General features: G+C 32.3%; 2 protein-coding genes across 8 annotated transcripts in view; one reads left to right on the top strand and one right to left on the bottom strand.

Moving 5' to 3' along the window:
* Positions 1 to 492: 492 nt before the first annotated feature.
* Positions 493 to 2,532, top strand: LOC134716806 (uncharacterized). Its single transcript, XM_063579814.1, has one exon. It carries the CDS (start codon positions 493 to 495, stop codon positions 2,530 to 2,532), a length of 2,040 nt encoding a protein of 679 aa, XP_063435884.1.
* A 7,170-nt stretch (positions 2,533 to 9,702) lies between these two features.
* Positions 9,703 to 22,614, bottom strand: part of LOC134715947 (exocyst complex component 4-like) — a 45,757-nt gene continuing 32,845 nt past the window's right edge. For 2 of the 7 annotated variants that reach the window (XM_063578518.1, XM_063578519.1), the window contains exons 26-32: positions 19,742 to 19,831; positions 19,392 to 19,423; positions 18,396 to 18,510; positions 16,533 to 16,651; positions 15,938 to 16,033; positions 11,048 to 11,159; positions 9,703 to 10,389 (exon numbers count right to left, since the gene is read on the bottom strand). In XM_063578518.1, the coding sequence (XP_063434588.1) occupies positions 10,216 to 10,389; positions 11,048 to 11,159; positions 15,938 to 16,033; positions 16,533 to 16,651; positions 18,396 to 18,510; positions 19,392 to 19,423; positions 19,742 to 19,831 (738 nt within the window). In that variant the 3' untranslated portion in view covers positions 9,703 to 10,215. The remainder of the gene's footprint in view (positions 10,390 to 11,047; positions 11,160 to 15,937; positions 16,034 to 16,532; positions 16,652 to 18,395; positions 18,511 to 19,391; positions 19,424 to 19,741; positions 19,832 to 22,614) is intronic. The other 5 variants (XM_063578524.1, XM_063578522.1, XM_063578523.1 and 2 more) reach the window with 3 other exon arrangements.

Raw genomic sequence — 22,614 nt, forward strand, 5'->3', positions numbered from 1 at the left:
CGTGCGACTGGCGTATGAAATTATAATCCTGGTAGTTTTGATAATTAAGTCTATCTGATATCTTGACTAAATCTAGAAATTGACATTCAGGACAAACAAGTGCTAAAGTGATTGTCATATTTCAAAAATAGTCAATAAATGATTACAAAAAAATAGCTGTGGGCAATACTGAAACAAGGAAATTTTTCTAATCGGATCTGAGTCATAAGGAGTTATTTTTCGAAGAAGATTATAAGTACTCCCTTTTCTGAGGAGTTGTCATCTATTTGTATTCACTGTCTCATTCTCTGAACTCAGTTAAGTAGTGATCGAAGTTCATGTATACACTTCTATATCAACATTTATTCTGATTGGTGTATGAATTTACAAAGTCCTTATGGTTGAATTATCAACCTAACTACTGAAAAGTTGGACTCTTTTATCACCTAAACGATTTGGATGTAACCAACAGCGTCTTGGTGTATTTTTGAAACATAGTTATACTTTACTACTATGGAAACTAGAAATGAAGAATTAGAAACTGCTTCTTTAGAATTATACCAATATATGTGTAATGCACTGGTCGGATCGGAGAAAATAGTAAGATATAGACGATTGTTTTTTAAATTATTTGACGAAACATGGAATACACAAGATGGCTTTGAATTAATCAGTAGTGGAAGTAAATCGGAAGGTTTAGACCTTCGTGATAGTGATTTTGACTTGATGACTTTACACAAGTTATTCAAGGTCTATGAGAATATAGACAGTTCAGGTTGTTTTGTTATAAACATTGATACAAACAATGCTCAACCAGGATTTGCTCTATTAAAAGTTCCGGAAAACATAAGCAAATGTTGCCCAGATCTGTTTCCTAAGACCGACAATGGGTACCTACTATCAAGTAGAAAAATGAGAGATTTACTCATGGTCAAACCCCGTTTATATAATGGGGCTTTCAGTATTCACGGTCCAAGTGTTTGTCATAATGAAGTAGATTTGGATAGGGTTTACTGTTTACAGTGCAACGCATGGCCGTTTGTAGCCAAAGATTGGCTGCTTAGAAACAAATCAACTGAATGGCCTCCTCAAAAAGTAATGGACAGCATTACCGAACAAGGTGTGTTATTAGTTCCAGTTGGTAGCAAAAGTTCCTCAGATGAAGTGAACGATTTGGAATGGAGAATGTCATTTTCTCTGTCAGAAAAGGTACTTATTCATTCTTTCAATTACGTGCAGCTGATTTGTTATGCCTTATTGAAGATTTATCTAAAAGAAATCATCAATAATAAAAAGACTTTGTCTAAACTTTTGTGTTCATACTATATGAAAACTTTACTATTCTGGATACTGGAGGAAACAGAAGGATCTAAATGGACACCAGAAAATTTAATTCATTGCTTTCTGGCTTGTGTTAAACGTTTATGTTACTGGATAACAATTAACTATATACCAAACTATTTCATACCTTCACACAATATGATTGACGGTAAACTGTCAAACGAAGAACTCAACGAGATGATTCGCATGCTAAACGGAGTGCTGTCTGACAATGGATGGGAAAATATCTTCTATGCAAATTCTTTGGACGGATTTCGCGCTAGATTATCATTTAATCAAGTTAACCGCTATAATTCTTTTGATAAAGCCATATTTCCTCTTTATATGACTTTAGAAATGAAATATTTTGACTTTGAACATAAGTATAAGCATGTTATTCACAGAATAGTATCCAATCTTCCAAAAACTGTGAAAAATATATGCGCGTTGCAATTTTTGTGCTTTAATTACTTTTCGTTGTCTAATATTAAGTTCTGTAATGGTGATCTTAAATGTCGACGATCTAAACATGGTCATAATAAGTGTACGTATATAACATATAGACTAATACTGGCAAAATTGATTATAAATACGTATAGTGACGCTGTATCGGGATGGTTATTGCTTGCAGCATTTTTCTATAACCATCGAGAACACTTCAAAATGTTTCCACTGTTAGACCTTGTGACGGCTCAATTATCCGTTGACAGACTTTATTTATCCCTGTATTTGAAAACTAATTTTATACACACACTTAGCAGGAAACGTCTGTCCGCGAAATGTTCGTTCCTTAAACGATTACGGCAGGAAGTAATGAAGGATGTTCCATACAATATAGATACAACAAACTCATTTCTGGCTCATGAAAATTTAGGAGTTAGTGAAGTTAATGAATTTCTTTCGTGCTACCCATCGGTTATTTTACATTATTTTTCGTTTTTATCTCATTACGAACTGGGAAATAATCATCAAGCGGATCGTCATATGCGGATGCTTCAAAGTACGGTTCAGAACACTGAGTATGGGAACCCGCATTTATCTGTAAATGCTAACACTTATCTTATGAGAGCATTATCTTTCTCTAATGATTTAGCAGGATTTCAGTTGACTTGCAAACGAGTCTTACAAATGATGAAAAAATCAGACGAGTATAAAACATTTCTGGAAGATGTGTTGGCCAATAATGAAAATATAGCACCATTAGCTAGTATAATACATAACCTTGACCGTTAATTTACAGCAATAACCTATCAATTCAAGGTCATATGCGGTTGAACACTTGTTAAAATTTCCTCATCCTACTTTTATCTTCCCCTTTACTTTTCTCATAAAACATCTTCAAAAGTTAGATGGAGAAACGATGAACCATTTCTAAAGGAGTATTTCAACATGTGATATTTTTTTGAGAAGGTCAAACCAAACTTAGCGTCTTACACTTTATTAAATTTTCATATTTTTATCTTATACTTTATTGCCATTGCTGTTAAAACAAGAAATTGTGGATCGACTTTCCCCGTCATGCATGTTTTTTGTTTTACTTTGACTCGAGTATTGAGTAAATAAGCATGAGACGTCAAACTAAATACTATTGCTAGTAGCCTTCTTAGTACTTCAAACGCAAATAGATTTGGAGGAACAATTCGTAGATGATAAAGAAGGGAAATGTGGAACGCGTGTCTGGCGTACTAAATTATAATCCTTGTACCTTTGATAACTATTTGTTCATGAAACAACAAAGTTCAAAATGAGCAAAACTCATATCGCATAGTTCTATATAGGAGCCGTGACAAACGTAAATTGATTCAAACGAGTATACTATTGGCCTGATTCATGTAGTAAACAGTAAACGAAAAACAATTATGAGATTCATCTACAAACGGCAACTTTTGAATTATGTATTTCCGACTAAGCAGTCATATATTACAGAATGTTCATTTTATTCAAAATAAAAAACAAGAAAAGCGACGGCCTAATCTTAATACAAAATCGAAAAAGAAGAAACACTAATAAACTACATATAAAAAGACGACAACAACTAGACATCAGATTCCTACATGATTGATAATTCTGTAAAAAGATATATGCATAGTTTTCATGGGATCAGAAGTATTTCCTTATTTCTTATATCAAATGAGAAAAGATTTCATTGTTAAGTTGTTGCCAACTTCACTTGTTTATCATGATCATTTATTGACAAATTTTAAATTACGAAAAACCACCTTAGCGCTGCATTTAAACATTCTCTGAATCTGGAAATTTGCAATAATTGGTAGCCAAACAAAAATTATCAAATCAAACTACTTATAAAATATAGAAACCGGCTTTTATACGTGGAAGTGCATACTTGACTGCACTTCATCAGGAAACAAAAACGTCTGTACTTTCCCGTAAAAAATTTCCTTGTGTATATCATATGATCTTTTTTTGTCAAACATATTTTTTTTCAAGTGAGATAATTAAGAAATCTACCTTAAACAATTATGTGGTAAAATATCATTACTCATTGTTAAGTCTTAATGAAACTGAAATTAATTATTTGTTATCTATCTAAAACGTTAATAAAAAATAAAAAAACACAAAAAAATGAACTCAAAGGAAAATTCAAAAAGGAAAGTCCAATGGCAATAACAACTATCATATTCCTGACTTGTTGCAGGCATTTTCTCATAAAGAAAATGGTGGATTAAACCTGGTTTTATAGATAGCTTCACTTCTCACTTGTATGGCAGTTGTAACAAATTCAATTACACTGACAACGATGTGTGAACAAAACAAACAGACACAACGGGTAAAGATGTCAAAAATATGGGTACAGCAGTCAACATTGTATAATTGTCTTAATCACTATAAAAAGAAAATAATATGGAACAAAGAAGCACAAAATAGGCATATAGACAAATAAAATTGAGAAAGGAAATGGGGAATGTGCCAAAGCGACAACAACCCAACCATAGAGCAGACAAAAGCCGAATGCCACCAATGGGTCTTCAATGTATACGTAGCGAGAATTACCGCATCCGTAGGTGTCCTTCAGCTGGCCCCTAAAGATATGTACAGTCCCCTAGGGTATCACCAGCCCAATAGCCAGTACTTCGGTACTGGCATGAAAATACGGATTTTGTTACAAAATATTAGACATTATTATAAATTAAGGAATGTATCTCCCTCATGCAAAGCTCTGGTTCCTTTCACGGATTTGGCTATACTATTGGACCTTTTGGATTATAGCTCTTCATCTTTTATATAAGCTTTGGATTTCAAATATTTTGGTCACGAGCATCACTGAAGAGACATGTATTGCGCATCTAGTGCAAGAAATTTGGAACCGTTAATTTTATTACTAGTACATGAACCTCTGCCATAGTCTTATATTTTTTTTCAATATCACATCATTTGCATGGAATAAATGAAAATATTTACAAAACTATAAAGTAACAAAATAAACTTTTAATCTAAATAGTGTTTTATCGCGTAACGTAACGTGACGGTATCCAAATTGCACCTATTTTGACAGTTTTTTTCAACTCCATTTTTTTTATGATAAGGACAAAAAAATCCGTTTTGTGTTTATTTTGTAGGCGTATCCTTTTTCTTATATAGGTACACAACTTTGATTTTAATCCGTATGAATTCATAGAAAAATGGCTCTAATTCGACCTTCAAACTATCCATGATTCCGTAATGAGGAGTATCCAAATTGCATCCAAACTAAGTCTTAGATTCACATCATTAAAAAGTCAAATAATTTTGTTTTATTTTTCAAATATTTAAAACAATTTAAAATTAGTACATGCTCACTATTATTTTTTTTTAAATGAATGCTTATAACTTTTTTTTTCATTTTTAAAAGATGACATTTTGTGATCGTTGCATGGCGGCGTTTTCGTACATTTTTCTTTTCCAGTGAAAGCTCCATCTGTTGATATATGCTGACCTGTGAACGTTTAGTGTATATTTGAATATATATTCACCTATGTTGTGAGACGTGTATAATGTAAAATAATTAAAATACAAATTGTTTAGTCTCAAGAAAACTTTTAAGAATTTCTCAGCTGTTTATGTTGAATAGGTGTAATTTGGGTACCGTGACGTTGTGTGATAGTTTAACTTTCACGAATCCAAGATTTGACAATAAAATATAAAGCATATATACTCTAGCCGTGACGATAAGTGTCGATTAGACACAATTATCTGCTTTCTTTTTGCGTAATTTTGACTGTTTCCATTCGCAGAACATTCAAAGAAAAACAATCCACACAATACTGATTATCATGGATAGTACAAAATGTGTGTTTTGAAAAGTCTCAATGAAACTGTATTCCATTACTTGTTATCTATCTTACTATCTTACTTACTAACTGTCCGGTATGCCATTGGCATGTAGGGCAGCAACAAAGGTTCTCCATTTCTGTCAGTCTTTGGCCATTTTTTCTACTGTTCCCCATGTGTTATTCGTTGTTTTCAGTTCTCCTTCTACATAGCGTCACCATGTGGTTTGGTCTTCCTCGCTTGTGCCTTCCTTCTGGAATCCAATATACTTCAATGCCGTTCTAGCGTAGGATTCTTCTTAAATTTGGTTTGAAAAACTGGTTTTGTGTTTAATAACTTTGTAATCAAGTTTTGGCAAGTAGTATTCTTAAAAGTATAATTGATTTCATTGTCTCAAAACAAATCGAGACAGCATTTTTTATGTGTTGAATAAATCTTAATCATGTTTTTGAGAGTGTATTGTTAAAGAAAATAAATTACTCCTTTCTAATTAAAGTGGGATTCTGTCAACGTTTTATTTTGTGTTGAATAACACTTAATCATGTTTTGTTTAGTGTATTACCTATAACTTTCAAAATGGAGTAAGATTCTGACTACGTTTTTTTTTGTGCGTTGAATGAATTTTATCATGTTTTGGTTTATATTATAGTGTATTGCCAGAGACATATATGTGTATATATGTCTCTGGTATTGCTATATTTTATTATTTAATTGTTTCAGATCAAAGGGACCAAGCTGTTAAAAACAATTATCTTTTGTGTTTTTCATTTAAAATATTTAATATTTTCTCATACCAAGCTATAAATACATTCAGTATTTACATCAAAGCAATTAAAACAAAAATCATGATTTTTCAATTATTCAACTGGAATTTGAATTAAAATTGGGCGCGAACGTGTAGAGTGCGAACGGACCTTGGGTGCGAACGTGCGAGGTGCGAACGTGTAGGGTGCGAAAGTATATTGGGCGCGAACGGACCTGATACCTTCCTAGGTATGTAAATGTTTCTGTGACGGAAAGATCTTTTCCATCTACCAGGATAGAAGTTAGGTTATTTTTTTTTCGTTTGGCTGATTCCAACTTGACTGGCATAAAAATATTCGTCTTCACTTGTAAATGGTGGTGAAAATGGGATAAAAGAGCTTTATGATCAGCAAAATCAAGATCTAATGTTGATGAAATGTTCCATCTTAATCCTATTGGAGTATCTTCTGATGTTTTTTTCTCATTACCCAGTCAATGACCAAATCATCTATCTTTCATTTCATCGGTGACCTATAGTTGTTAGTGTTTGTTTCATTTTGGTGTTTTGTGGATAGTTGTCTCATTGGCAATCATGCCACATCTTCTTTTTTTTATACTATAAAACAAATGTCATTGCCCCGAAAAAAGACAGTCTACCACCAGAAGTATATTAACATGTTGACACTGCTCTCAAAGAGTCAACCAGGAGTAATATATACTTATTATTTATTCAAATACTGCTACTATCCTCAGGGACCTACTTCCAATTAGTAGTAGTATGCATTACAGTAGTCCAAAAAATTATGACGTTTGCCAGAACAGTTTAATGGTATTATTAAAAACAGTAGTAATCACGAAAAAAGTAAATTCACAATTCAGGGAAAAGACTAAATATCAAAATTTATTTTGACAAAATCCAATGTCTATGCTGGAATTCGAACACATGAACTTTAGCATTTAGACCTAGGAATCATATTCCTGGATACAAACATTTGCTGCATATTTAATCACTGTGTCTAGGGCTCATAAAGGGTATATACTATTATATAGAGTATATTATAATGGTTGTGTGGCGTTCTAAGCTAGAATTTATAAAGTGTAATTTTTTATATCTATCTACAACCTCTGGCCATCAGGGTGATCTAACACTAACACCACGTCCATATTCGTAACTACTACGTTCCAGTTTAAACATCTTTTATATGCAAGACTTAAAAATCGATCATGTGTACAAAGTTTCAAGTTGATGTAACTTTAACTTCATCAAAAACTACCTTGACCAAAAACTTTAACCTGAACTTCGCACTATCATTTTCTTTGTTCAATGGACCATGAAATTGGGGTCAAAACTATAATTTTGCATTAAAATTAGAAAGATCATATCATTGGGAACATGTGTACTAAGTTTCAAGTTGATTGGACTTCAACTTCTTCAAAAACTACCTTGACCAAAAACTTTAACCAGAACGGACGCACAGACAGACAAACGGAGCCACAGACCTGAAAACATAATGCCCCTCTACTATTGTAGGTGGGGCATAAAAATAACAAAAATAAAATCTAGCTTAGAACGCCACAGAACCAGCATAATATATTCTATGTAAACAATGCAATTATTGAACCAATTTGTTGACAAAGTAAATTATGATATATATATGATTTATATAGATTAGACCGTTGGTTTTCCCGTTTGAATGGTTTTACACTAGTAATTTTGGGGCCCTTTATAGCTTGTTGATCGGTGTGAGCCAAGGCTCCGTGTTGAAGGCCATACTTTAACCTATAATGGTTTACTTTTTAAATTGTTATTTGGATGGAGAGTTGTCTCATTGGCACTCACACCACATCTTCCTATATCTATGATAAACAATTAAGATTTCTGCCAGAAAAACATTAATTTTCTGTTTAATAAGACTCAGCCTTCAACACAAAGTAGGAGATCTCCAGAAAATTTATAACATTTGAATAAATTAAAAGGCAAGGTTACTACTAACTGGTTTTTTTTTTTCAATCAAGATAGTATGGATAGAATTTAAAAAAAAACATTTGCACGGGGTACATGGGCTAATAAAAATCGTCAAAATCAAAACTATGACAAGACAAATTACAAGTCAGTCCCTAGATTATTACACATAATACTAGAGGGTTGAGGCACATGAAACCCAACAATTGCGGTGTAATTGAATACTGAAGTGTAAAGATTGCTTTCATTTTGCAATAAGAACAAATGATTAGTTGTAATAGAATATTTTGAATTAGAGTAATCTGAGTAATCTTCTTTTATCCATGATTTCATAATTGTAGTTGAACATATAAATTCATACATCATGTCCCAATTGTGAAATTTATCATATTAAAAAGTAAAATCACAAAAATACTGAACTTGAAGAAACAAAAATGTGTCCAAAGTACAAAGATGCCCCAACCGCAATATCATTTTCCATGTTCAATGGACCGTGAAATTGGGTAAATATTCTAATTTGGCATTAAAATTAGAAAGATCATGTCATAAGCAACATATGTACTAAGTTTCAATTTTGATTGGACTTCAGCTTCATCAAAAACTACCTTGACCAAAAACTTTAACCTGAAAATTGCACTTTCATTTTCTATGTTTAGTTGACCTTGAAATTGGGGTCAAAAGTCTAATTTGGTCTTAAAATTAGAAAGATCATATCATAAGCAACAAGTGTACTCAGTTTCAAGTTGATTGGACTTCAGCTTCTTCAAAAACAACATTGACCAAAAACTTTAACCTTGAGCGGGACAGACGGACGAACAAACAAACAAACAGACAGACGAACAGACCAGAAAACATAATGCCCCTCTACTATTGTAGAAAGTGCATAAAAATCAATCATAAAGTCCCTAATCAATTGACAAAACACATCAAACGAATGGACAACAACTGTCATATTCCTCATCAAAGGAATGGACAACTGTCATATTCCTGACTTGGTAAAGGCATTTTCAAATGTAGAAAATGATGGATTGAACCTGGTTTTATAAAAGTTTTCTTCACACCTATTGTTAAATACATAGAAAACAATTTGTAATTTAAATTATCTCACTAAAATTATGAATAAGATACATGACATGCGCCTGGGTATGATCTAATCAATGTTAACATAATAATGCACTATGTTGTTTATGCTCTCAAAGGTAGAGATAAGGCCTGGACATTTAACTATCAAGGCAGTGACAATTCAGGTTAGATAGCATGAAAAATGTAAAAAAAACACATTCACTCGTTTAGGATAAATAGTTTGAGTAACCATGAATAGTAAATTTCTAGTTTTGCTCTGTTAGGTACATGTAGCTAAAAAAATAGTAACTATCATAGGAAAAAGAACATTGTTGTTCATCTCAATTTTATATACATATATATATAAACATACGATCAACATTAATATATCACAAATTAAACAAAATAATATTGCACTTTTTTAAAAACGATGAAAATCTTATTCATCAATTCCATTCATAGATAGTAATCATGATTATATATGTCTGCTGTATAAATACTGCAACTGCAAAGTGGTATTTTGTCGTTCTTTATTTTTGTAGTTGAACATGATCAATGTTCAAAAAGAATGTACTTAAAATGCTTGCCAATTCTCGAATCGATTTCACAAAGAAACTTAGGACTAAGATTGGTCGTAAGTAATGAACAATTCAGTATACTTAAGATTAATCTTAGTCGTAAGTTTTTTTGTGAAATGGACTCCTGTAGACTGATTTAGTCTATAAGTTAACATTTTTTGGAAACATGGAATAGTTACAGTAATATGCAACATTGTAAATAATACAAACATAAGCATGGATCATAACTCCATGATGACTTTGATATCATAAAAAAACAATACATGCTCGTAGTTATCCAATTCTAAAAAGGTATAATTATTATGCAGATGAACCATTTTGTGTTTTGTTCATGACTTCCTCAAGTTTATGTAACAATGTGTCTAGATTAGCTGGTTTAATATGTGGATGGCTTTTTTGGTATAACTGGAACAGCGAGACGTATTCTGTATAGGAATAATCTGGTCCTTTTTCAACAATCAATGACAGCACATCCTATAAAAAGATAAATATAAAAGACTATCATTAAAATTCCAAATATCCTAACTAATTTGGTAATTTTTTTTGTCAACCGTACAAATAGTTTCTGTCAAAATTATGTCAATTTATTTTATTTCAAAGTACTTAGATACTTAGGAAATTTTATGCAGTATTGAGAAAAATCCTGTTCAATTCTTATAAAAAATCTCAAAATCAAGTTAAATTATTGCAATTATAATTATCCCTGTGGCATTTAGCACAGTAATAAAAACATTGCAATAATTTCTGAATTTAGAGAATTATGAAATTAGATAACAACAAGGGAGCCATGATAGCCATCACAGAGGGCCATGCAAAAATGTTGATAAGTAAATTGTAAAAGATTCAAGATTAAAGATTTTATGGACTCAATATGGACCTAAGGGGGTGGTTGACTCCAGTCATGCTCCAGTAATTACCTAAATAATCAACCAACTTTTCCCCAAGGCTCCACCCCTGGACCCGCCTATGCAGGCTTCTGTCCTGTTCTATCATCTACAAACTGTTATTTTTAATCAAATCATACAAAGGATACTCGAGGTACCATCTTGACAGAAAGATAGAAGGAAAGACCAATTCAATTACTTCCAGTATATATCTCTGAAGTTTTTTAAGCAGTATAAAAAGCACTTACATCAGGGTTCATATAAAGAAGCTCGTAATACTGCCTGGCATGATCTAGGTCTGTTTCTCTAGCCATTGTTATGTTGGTCAGGTTCTGTTGTATGGCAAATAAATTTCGACACCTAAAATAATACAATGAATAATAAAAGAAAAACATTTCTCTTGCATTTCAAACATGGAAATACAATTTTAATAATAATAATCACATTAAATTACAGATGCAGACCTTCTGTCTGTTGTTGTCTGTTCTATGGTCGGGTTGTTGTCTCTTTGAAACGTTCCCCATTTCCATTGTCAATTTTATTTTGTTAAGTATTTTTCTTTTTCTTTTTAATCCTGGGAAGGCATTAGCTATGAGTATCTTGACAATGACTTTGTAAAATCTTGGAAATAAAAGTAAAGCTATAGACTTGTTGATTTATTTATCATACTAGAAGCATACGAATAATACTGATACTACAATTGAATATTCCAGAAAAGAGGATCTCAACTAATGTGTGCACGAATAAGCTCTGTTCTGTTAGAGAAAGGAAACTGATGAATGATTAAACTAATTTGTTCTATATATTCACGTCTTTTTTCTTGTTTGTTTGTGATGTAGTATGTGTTAGTTTGTGATGTAGTCTGTGTTAGTTTGTGATGTAGTATGTGTTAGTTTGTGATGTAGTATGTGTTAGTTAGTTGCATGTATGCAATCAACCCCATTAGGGTTTGATATAAATTCATTATTTTCAATACCTTAGAGCAAAATTTGATAATGTTTGTCTGTCATTGGTTGACTGAACTGACTATCATTAAGATTAGTAGAGATGTCCTAATGCACATAGAATAGAAATAATTCCATAAAAATAGAAAAAATACAAGCACTACAAAAAAACGAACACTTCTAAATAAATTGCTTTGCTGAGGGCAGCAGGATACGACCACAGCTGGATATGACCAAAGCTGGATATGACCACAGCTGGATGGGACCAAAGCCGGATACAACAACAGCCGGATACGACCACAGCTGGATATGAACCACAGCTGGATACGGCCAAAGATGGATACGACCATAGCTGGATATGATCACAGCTGGATATGACCACAGCAGGATATGATTACAGCTGGATAGGACCACAGAGGTCCAACCCTGAACAGTGGGGGCAAAAATGGACACATTATTCATGTTTGATACAGGTCTGAATTTGGATTGTAATTAAATATTTGATACACATAATAGATATCTGACCTTGAATAACTGTAGTCAAAGAATATAGAACTGGTAATTATATGATTTGAATTTATATTCCATTTATGCTTTTGTGCAATACACCATGCTGTTGCGAATTGACCCCCCCCCCCTTTCCCCCCTTTTTGTTGCTTTTATGTATGTTATGTTTGAATTACCTCCCTGAACATGCTATTATGTATTGTACTTATTTGGGGCCCCATTATGGCCCTTAAAGGGAAAATTCACGATTTTTTACTTATGGTTTAAATATGTTCATTATGACATAATATATATATTCACAAAGTTTTATCGCTATATGTGCAGTAATAAAGGAGAAATTCAATATTTAATGAAAAAATATTAACTACTTCCTGTAGGTCGTGACGTTTTCTCCTGGTTTTTGCATGCCGGGATTTAAAAAACAATCATTAAAAGTCTTGGTTTTTAATCATATTTTAACGTAATCGTAAGCGCGCCGATGACTTATGCTTTATCTAATAACCATCCGATAATAAGAAGATAAAACGCACATACGTTCAATTGTACATATTCATGAGATAAATTTTCTATGTTAAACGTATACATTCGAATTATTTTTGTAGACAACACAAAAAGTTATTAATTGATTTTTAATTAATGTATTTTCGGACTGATAAGGTGAACAAAGTAAAGTACAATAATCTGTAAAGACAATATGTTGGTGTACTCTTATTGACCTTCTACTATCTCTGCTATGACTTGGTTGATACGATGTGTGTATTCACGGTTCTGAAGCAATACTCGTCGATGGCTTGTTGAAAGGTAAATTGTTATTTGCACTTCGGTATTTAACCACGCCTCTCGGGCACACCTTGCCAGGTGTGACTGTCTATTCGGATCAGTGAATTATAAGACAAGGGGAGCATCCAATACACATATTTAAAATATATATTCAAGTTGGTGACAAATAAACATTGATCGCCGTGGAATTATTTAATTATGTTTGGTGCTATTATTTATTTGAATTCAAATAAGTTAATTTACTAAGAAATACACAATTTTTGGTTAAAGACGGGAAACTTAATTCATATGTCCGATTGAAATGATTAACACCTTTTGTCCTTGATTGATGTCTAATAAAAAGGAGAACTTAGAAATTATAAATAGCTTTACCAAAGTATTTTTATTTGTCTTTATTAGGCAAATAAATGAATGAGAACACTTTGATTTAGACTTTTTAAAAGCCACGTACAAATTAATAACTGGAACTCACTGAAGATAACTCTACCGAAGCGGAATATAATATGAACGAATAAAGAAAAAATACTTTTGTACTTGAGAAGTCTTAAAACATTGACAGCAAATTTAAGGTCTTCTTGGAATAGAATCGAAAAATTACGAATAGATATTCTTTATCAAGTGTGAAAAACGTCAACCAAATTTAATCATAATCGGGGACGTCCTTATTAAAGTAGTCTTCGTCTCACAACGTATAATACTTAAAAACTATTTGACCAAAGATGTTTAAAAACAAAAGACAACGAATTTAATGTCATCTTTCCCTATTTTTGAATGTAATTATAAGTCTGTTCAACTGGCAAGAATACCCATAAAGCGGACAAATATCTGACAAGCAGTTTATTCTTTAAATTTGCTGTCATTGAATATCAAGAAAGAAAATAAATCCCGAAAATGATATGAAACTTTAATACTCAATAGCTTTCCTAGAAAATATTCACATCCCTCGGGGATTATTAGTGTACGTCCAGTTGCATACACAGGTGCTTGAGGACAGGATCCTGTATAAGCCCCATAAAGTCCCTCCCCCCCTTTTTTTTTTTTTTTTTTTTTAATCATTTATCTCAGATTTTTTTTATATATATATCACTTATTTGTACCATATATATACTAATATACCATATTTATACTCTAAATATGCATGTTTACTATCAACGTGAATCTCGACTATAGAGCGATAGTAAACATGCATATTTAGAGTATAAATATGGTATATTAGTATATATATGGTACAAATAAGTGATATATATCGAAAAATCGGAGATAAATGATTAAAAAAAAAAAAAAAAAAAAAAATGCATCTGTTTAGACTATATGGGGCTCATTCAGGATCCTGTCCTCAAGCACCTGTGGTTGCATATGTCGGAACAGTTGTGGTGATGACGAATTTCTTTCTTTATTCGAGAACAATCTAATTGATATATAAATCTGTGATTTTACTATGTTCATAACTTCGATGAACCAAAGCAAGTTATAGATCGACCTGTATTTAAATCAAATTGGTCCTCTTCTTCTTCTTCTTCTTTTGGTATACAATAGTCTATCGAATTGGATGATTACATACTGTTGGTATACGTGGACTAGTCTATTTACAAAACTTTTACCCCAATTTGCACAAAATGTATGTTTCTTTCTTATGTTCAATGTTTACATGTATATATTTTAAATTGCGCTGTAGTTCCGTAACTTTCTATCCGGGCGTATAAACGAATCGTCGACAAGTGCGCACATTTTTTTAATCAACATTTCTGGAATGATCCAACTTTGTCCTTTACTATTGACAACGAGTAAATATTACATTGTCCCAGAGACATATAATACAATTATATGTCTCTGATTTTCCCCAAATTAACCCTTGGAAAAAATACGTATATTTGTATATCTTCAATTTTTTTATTTTTTTTTTTTGGTATCATTTTTTTTTTTATAAATAATATTCTTTACACCAGAAATTTTATTTATAAACAAGCGTATGAGTTAAGTAATGACTAGTATATTATATCACTTTCGGACACGCAAGACAGAGATGTATATTATACATGCACCTGATAGTTCAAAATGGAAAGTTATAAGTTATCGGCCGTGTACACTGATCAATACCTACAGAAGTGAAACGATGCATGAACTTGCAGGCCCGACAGGAAATCGCTTGAATACCTGGTCGTGTCACCTTACACCCCTCACAATACCTTTGGGAGTAATACCTTAAGCCATGCGGGTGATCAGTGGAGCGAAGATCCTAATTTATTTGAATAAAGTATATTACTTTAAAGAATTATGAACGAATTAGATTTTCGAAAACAATTTTCACGGAACTCTTATTTATGATTTGAACTTTGACTTTTTAACTAATTCCAATATTAACAGTTTAAAAATAACCGACTATATGGTTATTAAAAATATAAGAACATTTTCCGAATCAAGTTAGTTAGTCAGATAAAACAACCGTCCGATTGACAAGATATCGACACGTAATTACGACTACATCGGTTACTGTAGTTTTGTTTCTTTATGGTTTATAGACATATCGTGATTTTTATTTGGACAAGATAACAAAATGGTGGAACGCAAAGAACTGATACTCAAAATTTAAAATCGATGGTGATCTCTTATCTAGCGGAATAAAACTTTAATATTTATAAATTTGAGCATTTTTATACAGAATGGACATAATATGAATTTTTGATTTTTTTGCGAAGTTTCCCTTTAATTCTTAAACTGTTGGGACCAGAACTCCCAAAATCAAGCCCAACCTTCCTTTTGTGGTTAATAACCTTGTGTTTAATTTTCATAGATTTCTATTTAATACTTATACTAAAGTTATTGTCCGGAAACCAAATGTCTTCGGACAACGCTGATGACGACAACGACAAAGTGATAAAAGTCATTTCACTATCAATGACAACTTACATTTTCTTTATACCATTCTCATTTATCTTTTTCAAGTACTGTATACTACTCATTAAAATGGAAGAAACTAGAAATCCAAGACTTTCAAATATATATCTGAAATAACAAATAATTTATTATTAGATGAGAATGTTAGTGTCGTTGGTTGCTTTCTGCCATATTTGTTGTTCATTTCTTGTTTACTTTCAATCAGGCTCTTGTTTTTGTTTGTTTGATTATTTCAAATTGTGTCATGCTCTGGCCTTTTATAGTTTCATGTGTATTATAAATATCGATAAAGTTGTGTATATTGTTGAAGCTATCAAGGGACCTCTAGTTGCTCAAATCTACATCATTTTGGTAATAACAAATAGTAAGAAAAAGATTACTTGCATTTTCTACTTTATCTAAACTTAGTCAATGTAAAAACTAATCCAAGAATTTATATATAAAAAGATTTTCAATTTGTGACTTAAATTATGTGATAAATAACCCATGTGTTGTGTTTATTCATGAACTACTGTGCTCTTCTCTCACATTTTGCATATTTATTGATATCTGCATGCTTGTATAAGTTTTCATTCAACCTCATATAATAAACCTGTTGTAAACTTACTTAAACTTTTGTGGTTGTAAGCTCTGAACTAACATTTCTTCCATTGCAGATAAATCTTTATTTAGTTTGAGTACATTTGAATCTGGATCAAGATCATCTATAGGACCAGCATAATTTGACTGAAATAAAAAGAATCAGTTGAATATACAATCTGTTCATTAATCAACGTTTCCTGATTCCCTCAATATTTTTTTTTTCACGCTCGTCCTGAAAACAGAAAAAATACATACATAAAGCGCACCTGAGTATAACACACAGGGACAAAGACAGAGGAAAAAATCTGCAGCTCATTTAACGATTTTAACGGTATTTTCTTTCAAGTTAAATATTTTAAACATTGAGAACTAACTTTGAATAAACCATGTCTGCAATCTAAAATTTTAAAACATTGGATTAGATGCAGTAATGTATGTTCAACCAAACCTGACTTGGCATTTGTCTAGCATTCAGGACATGCATGCAACAACATAGTAGATACATCATGATGTCCATTTTCACTGAACCAGTGCACATTTCTATTTAAGGGCCAGCTGAATCCCATCTCAGGTTATGAGATTTTGTTGCAGTGTTGAAGATCCATTGGTGACATTTGGCTGTTTTCTGCTCTTTGGATGGGTTGCTGTCTTTTTAAATTTGACATATTTCCTATTTCCATTGTGACATGAAATAATTCAGTTGTTTTACCTTTGATGCAAGGAAGTACAAATTAGCCTAAAAATTAACACCCAACGATGAATAAGCCTTTAATACACCAGTGAAAAAATTTGAGCCTCTTGTTTTGTGCATGAGTTATCTCTCATCTATGAATATCTATAATACTAAAATTACGAGGTCCAATTTGTCAGCCGTCATCGGGTAAAAACGACAAATCAAAGAATTCAACTCTATATATAAATTATATAGGACAATGGTGTAGATTAAAAATTGCACCACTCCAGACCCTTTTGTTTTCCACATAATTAATATTGCCGATAATTAACAAGTTCCGGGTCAAATCCGATACTGATACAAATATTATATTCACCTGTTACCTATGAACATATCTGTACTTTCCGCATTTGACAGGCACACCAACAAACAGTGTATTTAGGATTTTGATCTATACATGGGTCATAATCAAAGGGCTGACACTACTAAATTCAATCATTATCAAATTGTTCCCTATTGTAGTTTTATTCAGCAATACTTTCTAAGATAACTTAAACTTATATAGGACAATGCTGTTGATTAAAAAATACTCCATTCCTGGATAGCCAGGACCTTTTGTTTTCCAAATAATTAATATTACTAATAATTGATAAGTTCCAGGTCGACGGGTTCAAACAAAGATTTGAAGGCAGAGAAAACTGAGTATTTTATAATCGACATGACTTTATCAGAGTGTCAATATCAATTATTAAAATAAGGCTTAGGCATATGTATTTAAATTCAGTCACGAACCCGCGATATCACGGGTGTGTACTTGTGTAAACTAAAGTTATTACGTGACAAGAAAACAAAGCATGGAATTTCATCCTTCCCCATCTATGAATATCTTTTGTAAACAGCCCTTTGCAGAGCCATCAATATTTTACAGAAAGAGTCTACTTATGTTGCACATATAATAAATTCTACGACACAAAATAATTTTGTAATGTAAGTATTTTGACAATATGTTACTACAGTAAGGTAGATCCTTTTTCAATGGTATAACCACACAATTGCGAGCCTTTAAAAAATATTAGTATCGTAAATTCGGATATTCACTTCTTCTACAGGCCACAATTGTAAAATATAATTTAGATGCTTGGTATGCTGAGTAAAACATCTATGCAGTTCAAATCTAACGATATGTATTCTATATAGAGGTTTATAATTTCATACCTGTTTTGCCACTGGTAACAGGAAGTAGAAGCAATGAACTCTGACCTCCAAATGTAACAAGAGCAAACAAATTTCAGCTAAATCTTGGAAATCTTTAACCAACATTTTCAGTGACCTGAAATATTTTAAAGTTGCAAACATAAAATGAATTAATGACTAACATTTGAGATGTGAGCAGAACTTATCAGTGATGTCACAATGTCTGAAGAAAAGCCATTAGCTATGTTATAAAGTGTTAAGAGACATTATTAAACAAAATTGTCTAAGGGTGTTGGAAAAGCATGATGAACATTAAGACAATCATAATCAAAGCATACACAAAGTAATATTGAAAGCTACTAACTAAAGCAATTTTGTCATTTATTGAACATTACAAGGTATGCTATGGGTACACTCATTATCATATTGACTATTAGAGGAGAATAATAAAGGGAAGAAAGTAATAAAAATAGAACATTGACTCATCAAACAAAAAGAGTTCAAATCAAATGCTAACAGTACTTATTCAAAAGACTTATTGCCAATTTTTACAGTACTTACTCAAAAGACTTATTGCCAAAGTTTACAGTACTTACTCAAAAGACTTATTGCCAAAGTTTACAGTACTTACTCAAAAGACTTATTGCCAATGTTTACAGTACTTACTCAAAAGACTTATTGCCAAAGTTTACAGTACTTTATACTCAAAAGACTTATTGCCAAAGTTTACAGTACTGTAAATTCAGAAATTATTGCGAGGTTTTTATTATTGCGAATAATGCGACTTGGTTGTAAACGCAATAATTAAAACTCGCATTTTGTAATATTTTAACTGAATTTAACATGACTGTTCTCAAAATCGCAAAAATTAAAATCGCATTCAAGTGTTCAGTGACAAAATCGCAATAATAAATGCACGCAATAATTTCTGAATTTACAGTACTTACTCAAAAGACTAATTGACAATGTTTACAGTACTTAATCAAGTGATTTATAGGTAATGTTAACAGTACTTACTCCAGTGACTTGTCAGACACAGGTGGGTATTCCTGAAAACAGACAAAAAATGGGCTGCAATCTTATAGATGGTGTGTATTCAGATGTTTTTATGTGAACTCATTTTTGCAGATAAAGGGATTTTTTGCATTTACTATAATTAAGTGGATACCTTCTTTCTAGGTTTCAACAAATTCTTTATACTTGTCTAAAGGAAATTTGAACTACAAAAAATGTATTATATTGTTTAAAATCATTAAATGAGAATAATACTTTTTCATCATGAGACAGGAGTATATGATATCATACCATATCATAAAGTCGTGATAAACATATAATAGTAGCAGTTAATATTTTTCTATGTTACTTACCCGGGTGGATAATTCTATTGAATTCATGGAGTTAGGAGATCTGGCTGATAGTAACTCACAAAACTGTCTCAATCTACCAGCAAACCATTCCTGTTCAAAAGAAATTTACACAATAATATTTTTTGGCAGATGTTAATGTGCATCATTGCACTTTCTTCTTGCTCCTAATGTGCATCCTTTGCTGACTATATTGATACAGTTCATATCAGTATCAAATAAAATACTGTTGTTGCATATAATTGATAATTATCCTGTTATTTTCTAAAATAGTAGAAATAGAAGTACTTTTAATTCATTTTCATTTTCTGATCTAGGATGACTATCAATTATTGATTTCCATTGAGTGAACTTTGACATGGCGTTGTCAGTTTGTTTTAGATTTAGGAGTTTGACTGTCCCTTTGGTGTCTTTCGTCCCTCTTTGATTCAACAAAAAGGTTCTATTTTACAATTATGTCATTTTAGATTTTTTTGTATTATTCCATTTTTACTACAACATATTTTTGCAAATACTTTTTGTTTTGTTTTGGAATGTAAAAAGAGTAATATTTAATGCTTATTAAAATATACTGACTGTATTTTACCTTTTATTAATTAATAATTGTTATAACAACACCTATTGTATTTTGTTTGTAGGCATAGGTTGAATATATTTTTATCAAATGTTGGCATAGGTTGAAGACACCTTTTCAAGCAATTTACAAGCAAATGCCAAAGGGCTAAAACTTCTGCAAAAATTAGTTGACCAGATAAGATATAAAAATAGATTGGGCAGAACTCATACATGATTTTCTTTTAGTTTATAGGTCAACATATTGTTTAATCTCATTATAAAATAAGAATATGTGATTGACCAATTTACATGGAATCTTTGGACTCAAATTTCAAAATTTATTTTGTTGAACAAGTATTCTCCTGTTATATAAATATAATCAAAGCACTGTAAGCGCTGTAGGCAGTTAACCAAAAACCAAGGCATAATTATAAAAACTGTGGCAATGAGGCAAATTATTCATATTTTGTCAAAGTTTTTAAAAGCAACACATAAATCAAGTATATTTTTTTCATGGTCATGAGTCTGCAGTGGTACAAGTTTGCAATGATTGCAGTTCTTCCAGTTGATAGTTTATGTTAGTATTGGTAACAACTGTTTGTAGTTCTAATTGACTTTAGTACGAGCTTGTAAAAGAGGGGCGAAAGATACCAAAGGGACAGTCAAACTCATAAATCTAAAACAAACTGACAATGCCATGGCTAAAAATGAAAAAGACAAACAGAAAAACAATAGTACACATGACCCAACATAGAAAACTACAGAATAAACAACACGAACCCTACCAAAAACTAGGGGTGATCTCAGGTGCTCCGGAAGGGTAAGCAGATCCTGCTCCACATGTGGCGCCTCTCGTGTTGCTTATGTGATTACAAATCCGGTAAATATTATAATTCGATAGGTCACATTCATGAAAGGGAAGGGGATTGTAGTTAAGACGTAAGGAACATATCCGATATCATTTGTGAAACGGTTATTCCATAACGGTCAACCAACTCGTGATGGTGTCCGTAAAATTTACGAAGGGATGATTTCAACTTCATCATTTGGAACTCTTGGTTTAATAGCTTCCTTGTGAGCAGTAACTCTCTATCAAGAAAATCATGATAGGAAATGCAAGCACGGGAATATCGTATCAATTGGGAGATATATACACCGTATGCAGGTGCTGCTGGAATCAATGAATAAACTTGCTTCCCTGGAAAGAAATCTAAGTTTGTGTTCAACAGTACACTAAGTTATCAAACAGAGTGGGTAGGGTGACTGGACCCTAAGGACTCTCCCTATATTTTATTTGATCATCAGTTCTCATACATGGATAGATATGGTTAAATTTAAAGGTGGGGTTTCGACTGTTTCCAATTTCTCAATCAGGAGGGGTGGGTGACTGTAAGGACTCCCCCTATATTTCATTTTATTTAGAGGTGGGGATCCCAACTGTTTCCAAGTTCTTAAACAGGAGGGGTATGGTGACCACAGGGACTTCTCCTATATTTCATTTGATTTGTTATATAGTCCCATGCATGAGTATATATGGTTAAGGGGTGAGGATCTAGAATTTTTCCAAGTTCTCAAACAGGAGGGTGTACAGTGACCATAGGGACCCCCTTATAATTTATTTGATTTGTAATATTATCCCATTCATAAATATACATATGGTTTAAGATTGTGGATCTCGACCATTATAAATTCTCAAACAGGAAGGGGTACCGTAGAGTGGCCCCACAAACTCCATCTGTATTTCATTTGAATAGTTATATTGTCCCATACATGAATAAATATGGTTTAGGGTTGAGGATCTCGAATGTTTCCAAGTTCATGAACAGTGACCCTAGGGACCCCCACATTATTCCTTTGATTTGTAATATTGTCCCAAAAATGAATATATATGGTTTAAGATTGGTGATCTCAACTGTTTCCAAATTCTCTTACCGGAAGGGGAAGAATGGCCCCATGAACTCCACCTATATTTCATATGATTTGTTATATTGTCCCAAACATAGATATATATGATTTAGGGGTGGGGATCTCGACCGTTTCCAAGTTCTCAAATAGGAGGGGCAGGGTGATCCCCAGGAACTCCCCTATATTTCATTTGATTATTTATATATTGTCCCATACATGAATAAATATGGTTTAGGGGTGGGGATCTCGACTGTTTCCAAGTTCTAAAACTTGAGGGGATGGGGTGACCATGGGGACTTCCCCTATATTTCATTTGATTTGTTTATATTTAGTTTCATACATGAATGTATATGGTCGAGGAGTGGGGATCTCATCCGTTTCAAAGTTATCAAACAGTAGGAGGTAGAGTGGCCAAA

This window comes from Mytilus trossulus, chromosome 4, assembly GCF_036588685.1.
Source record: "Mytilus trossulus isolate FHL-02 chromosome 4, PNRI_Mtr1.1.1.hap1, whole genome shotgun sequence".
NCBI lineage: Eukaryota > Metazoa > Mollusca > Bivalvia > Mytilida > Mytilidae > Mytilus > Mytilus trossulus.

Coding starts and splice junctions, on each gene's coding strand:
- LOC134716806 (XM_063579814.1), top strand. CDS start 493: ATGGAAACTAGAAATGAAGAATTAGAAACTGCTTCTTTAGAATTATAC.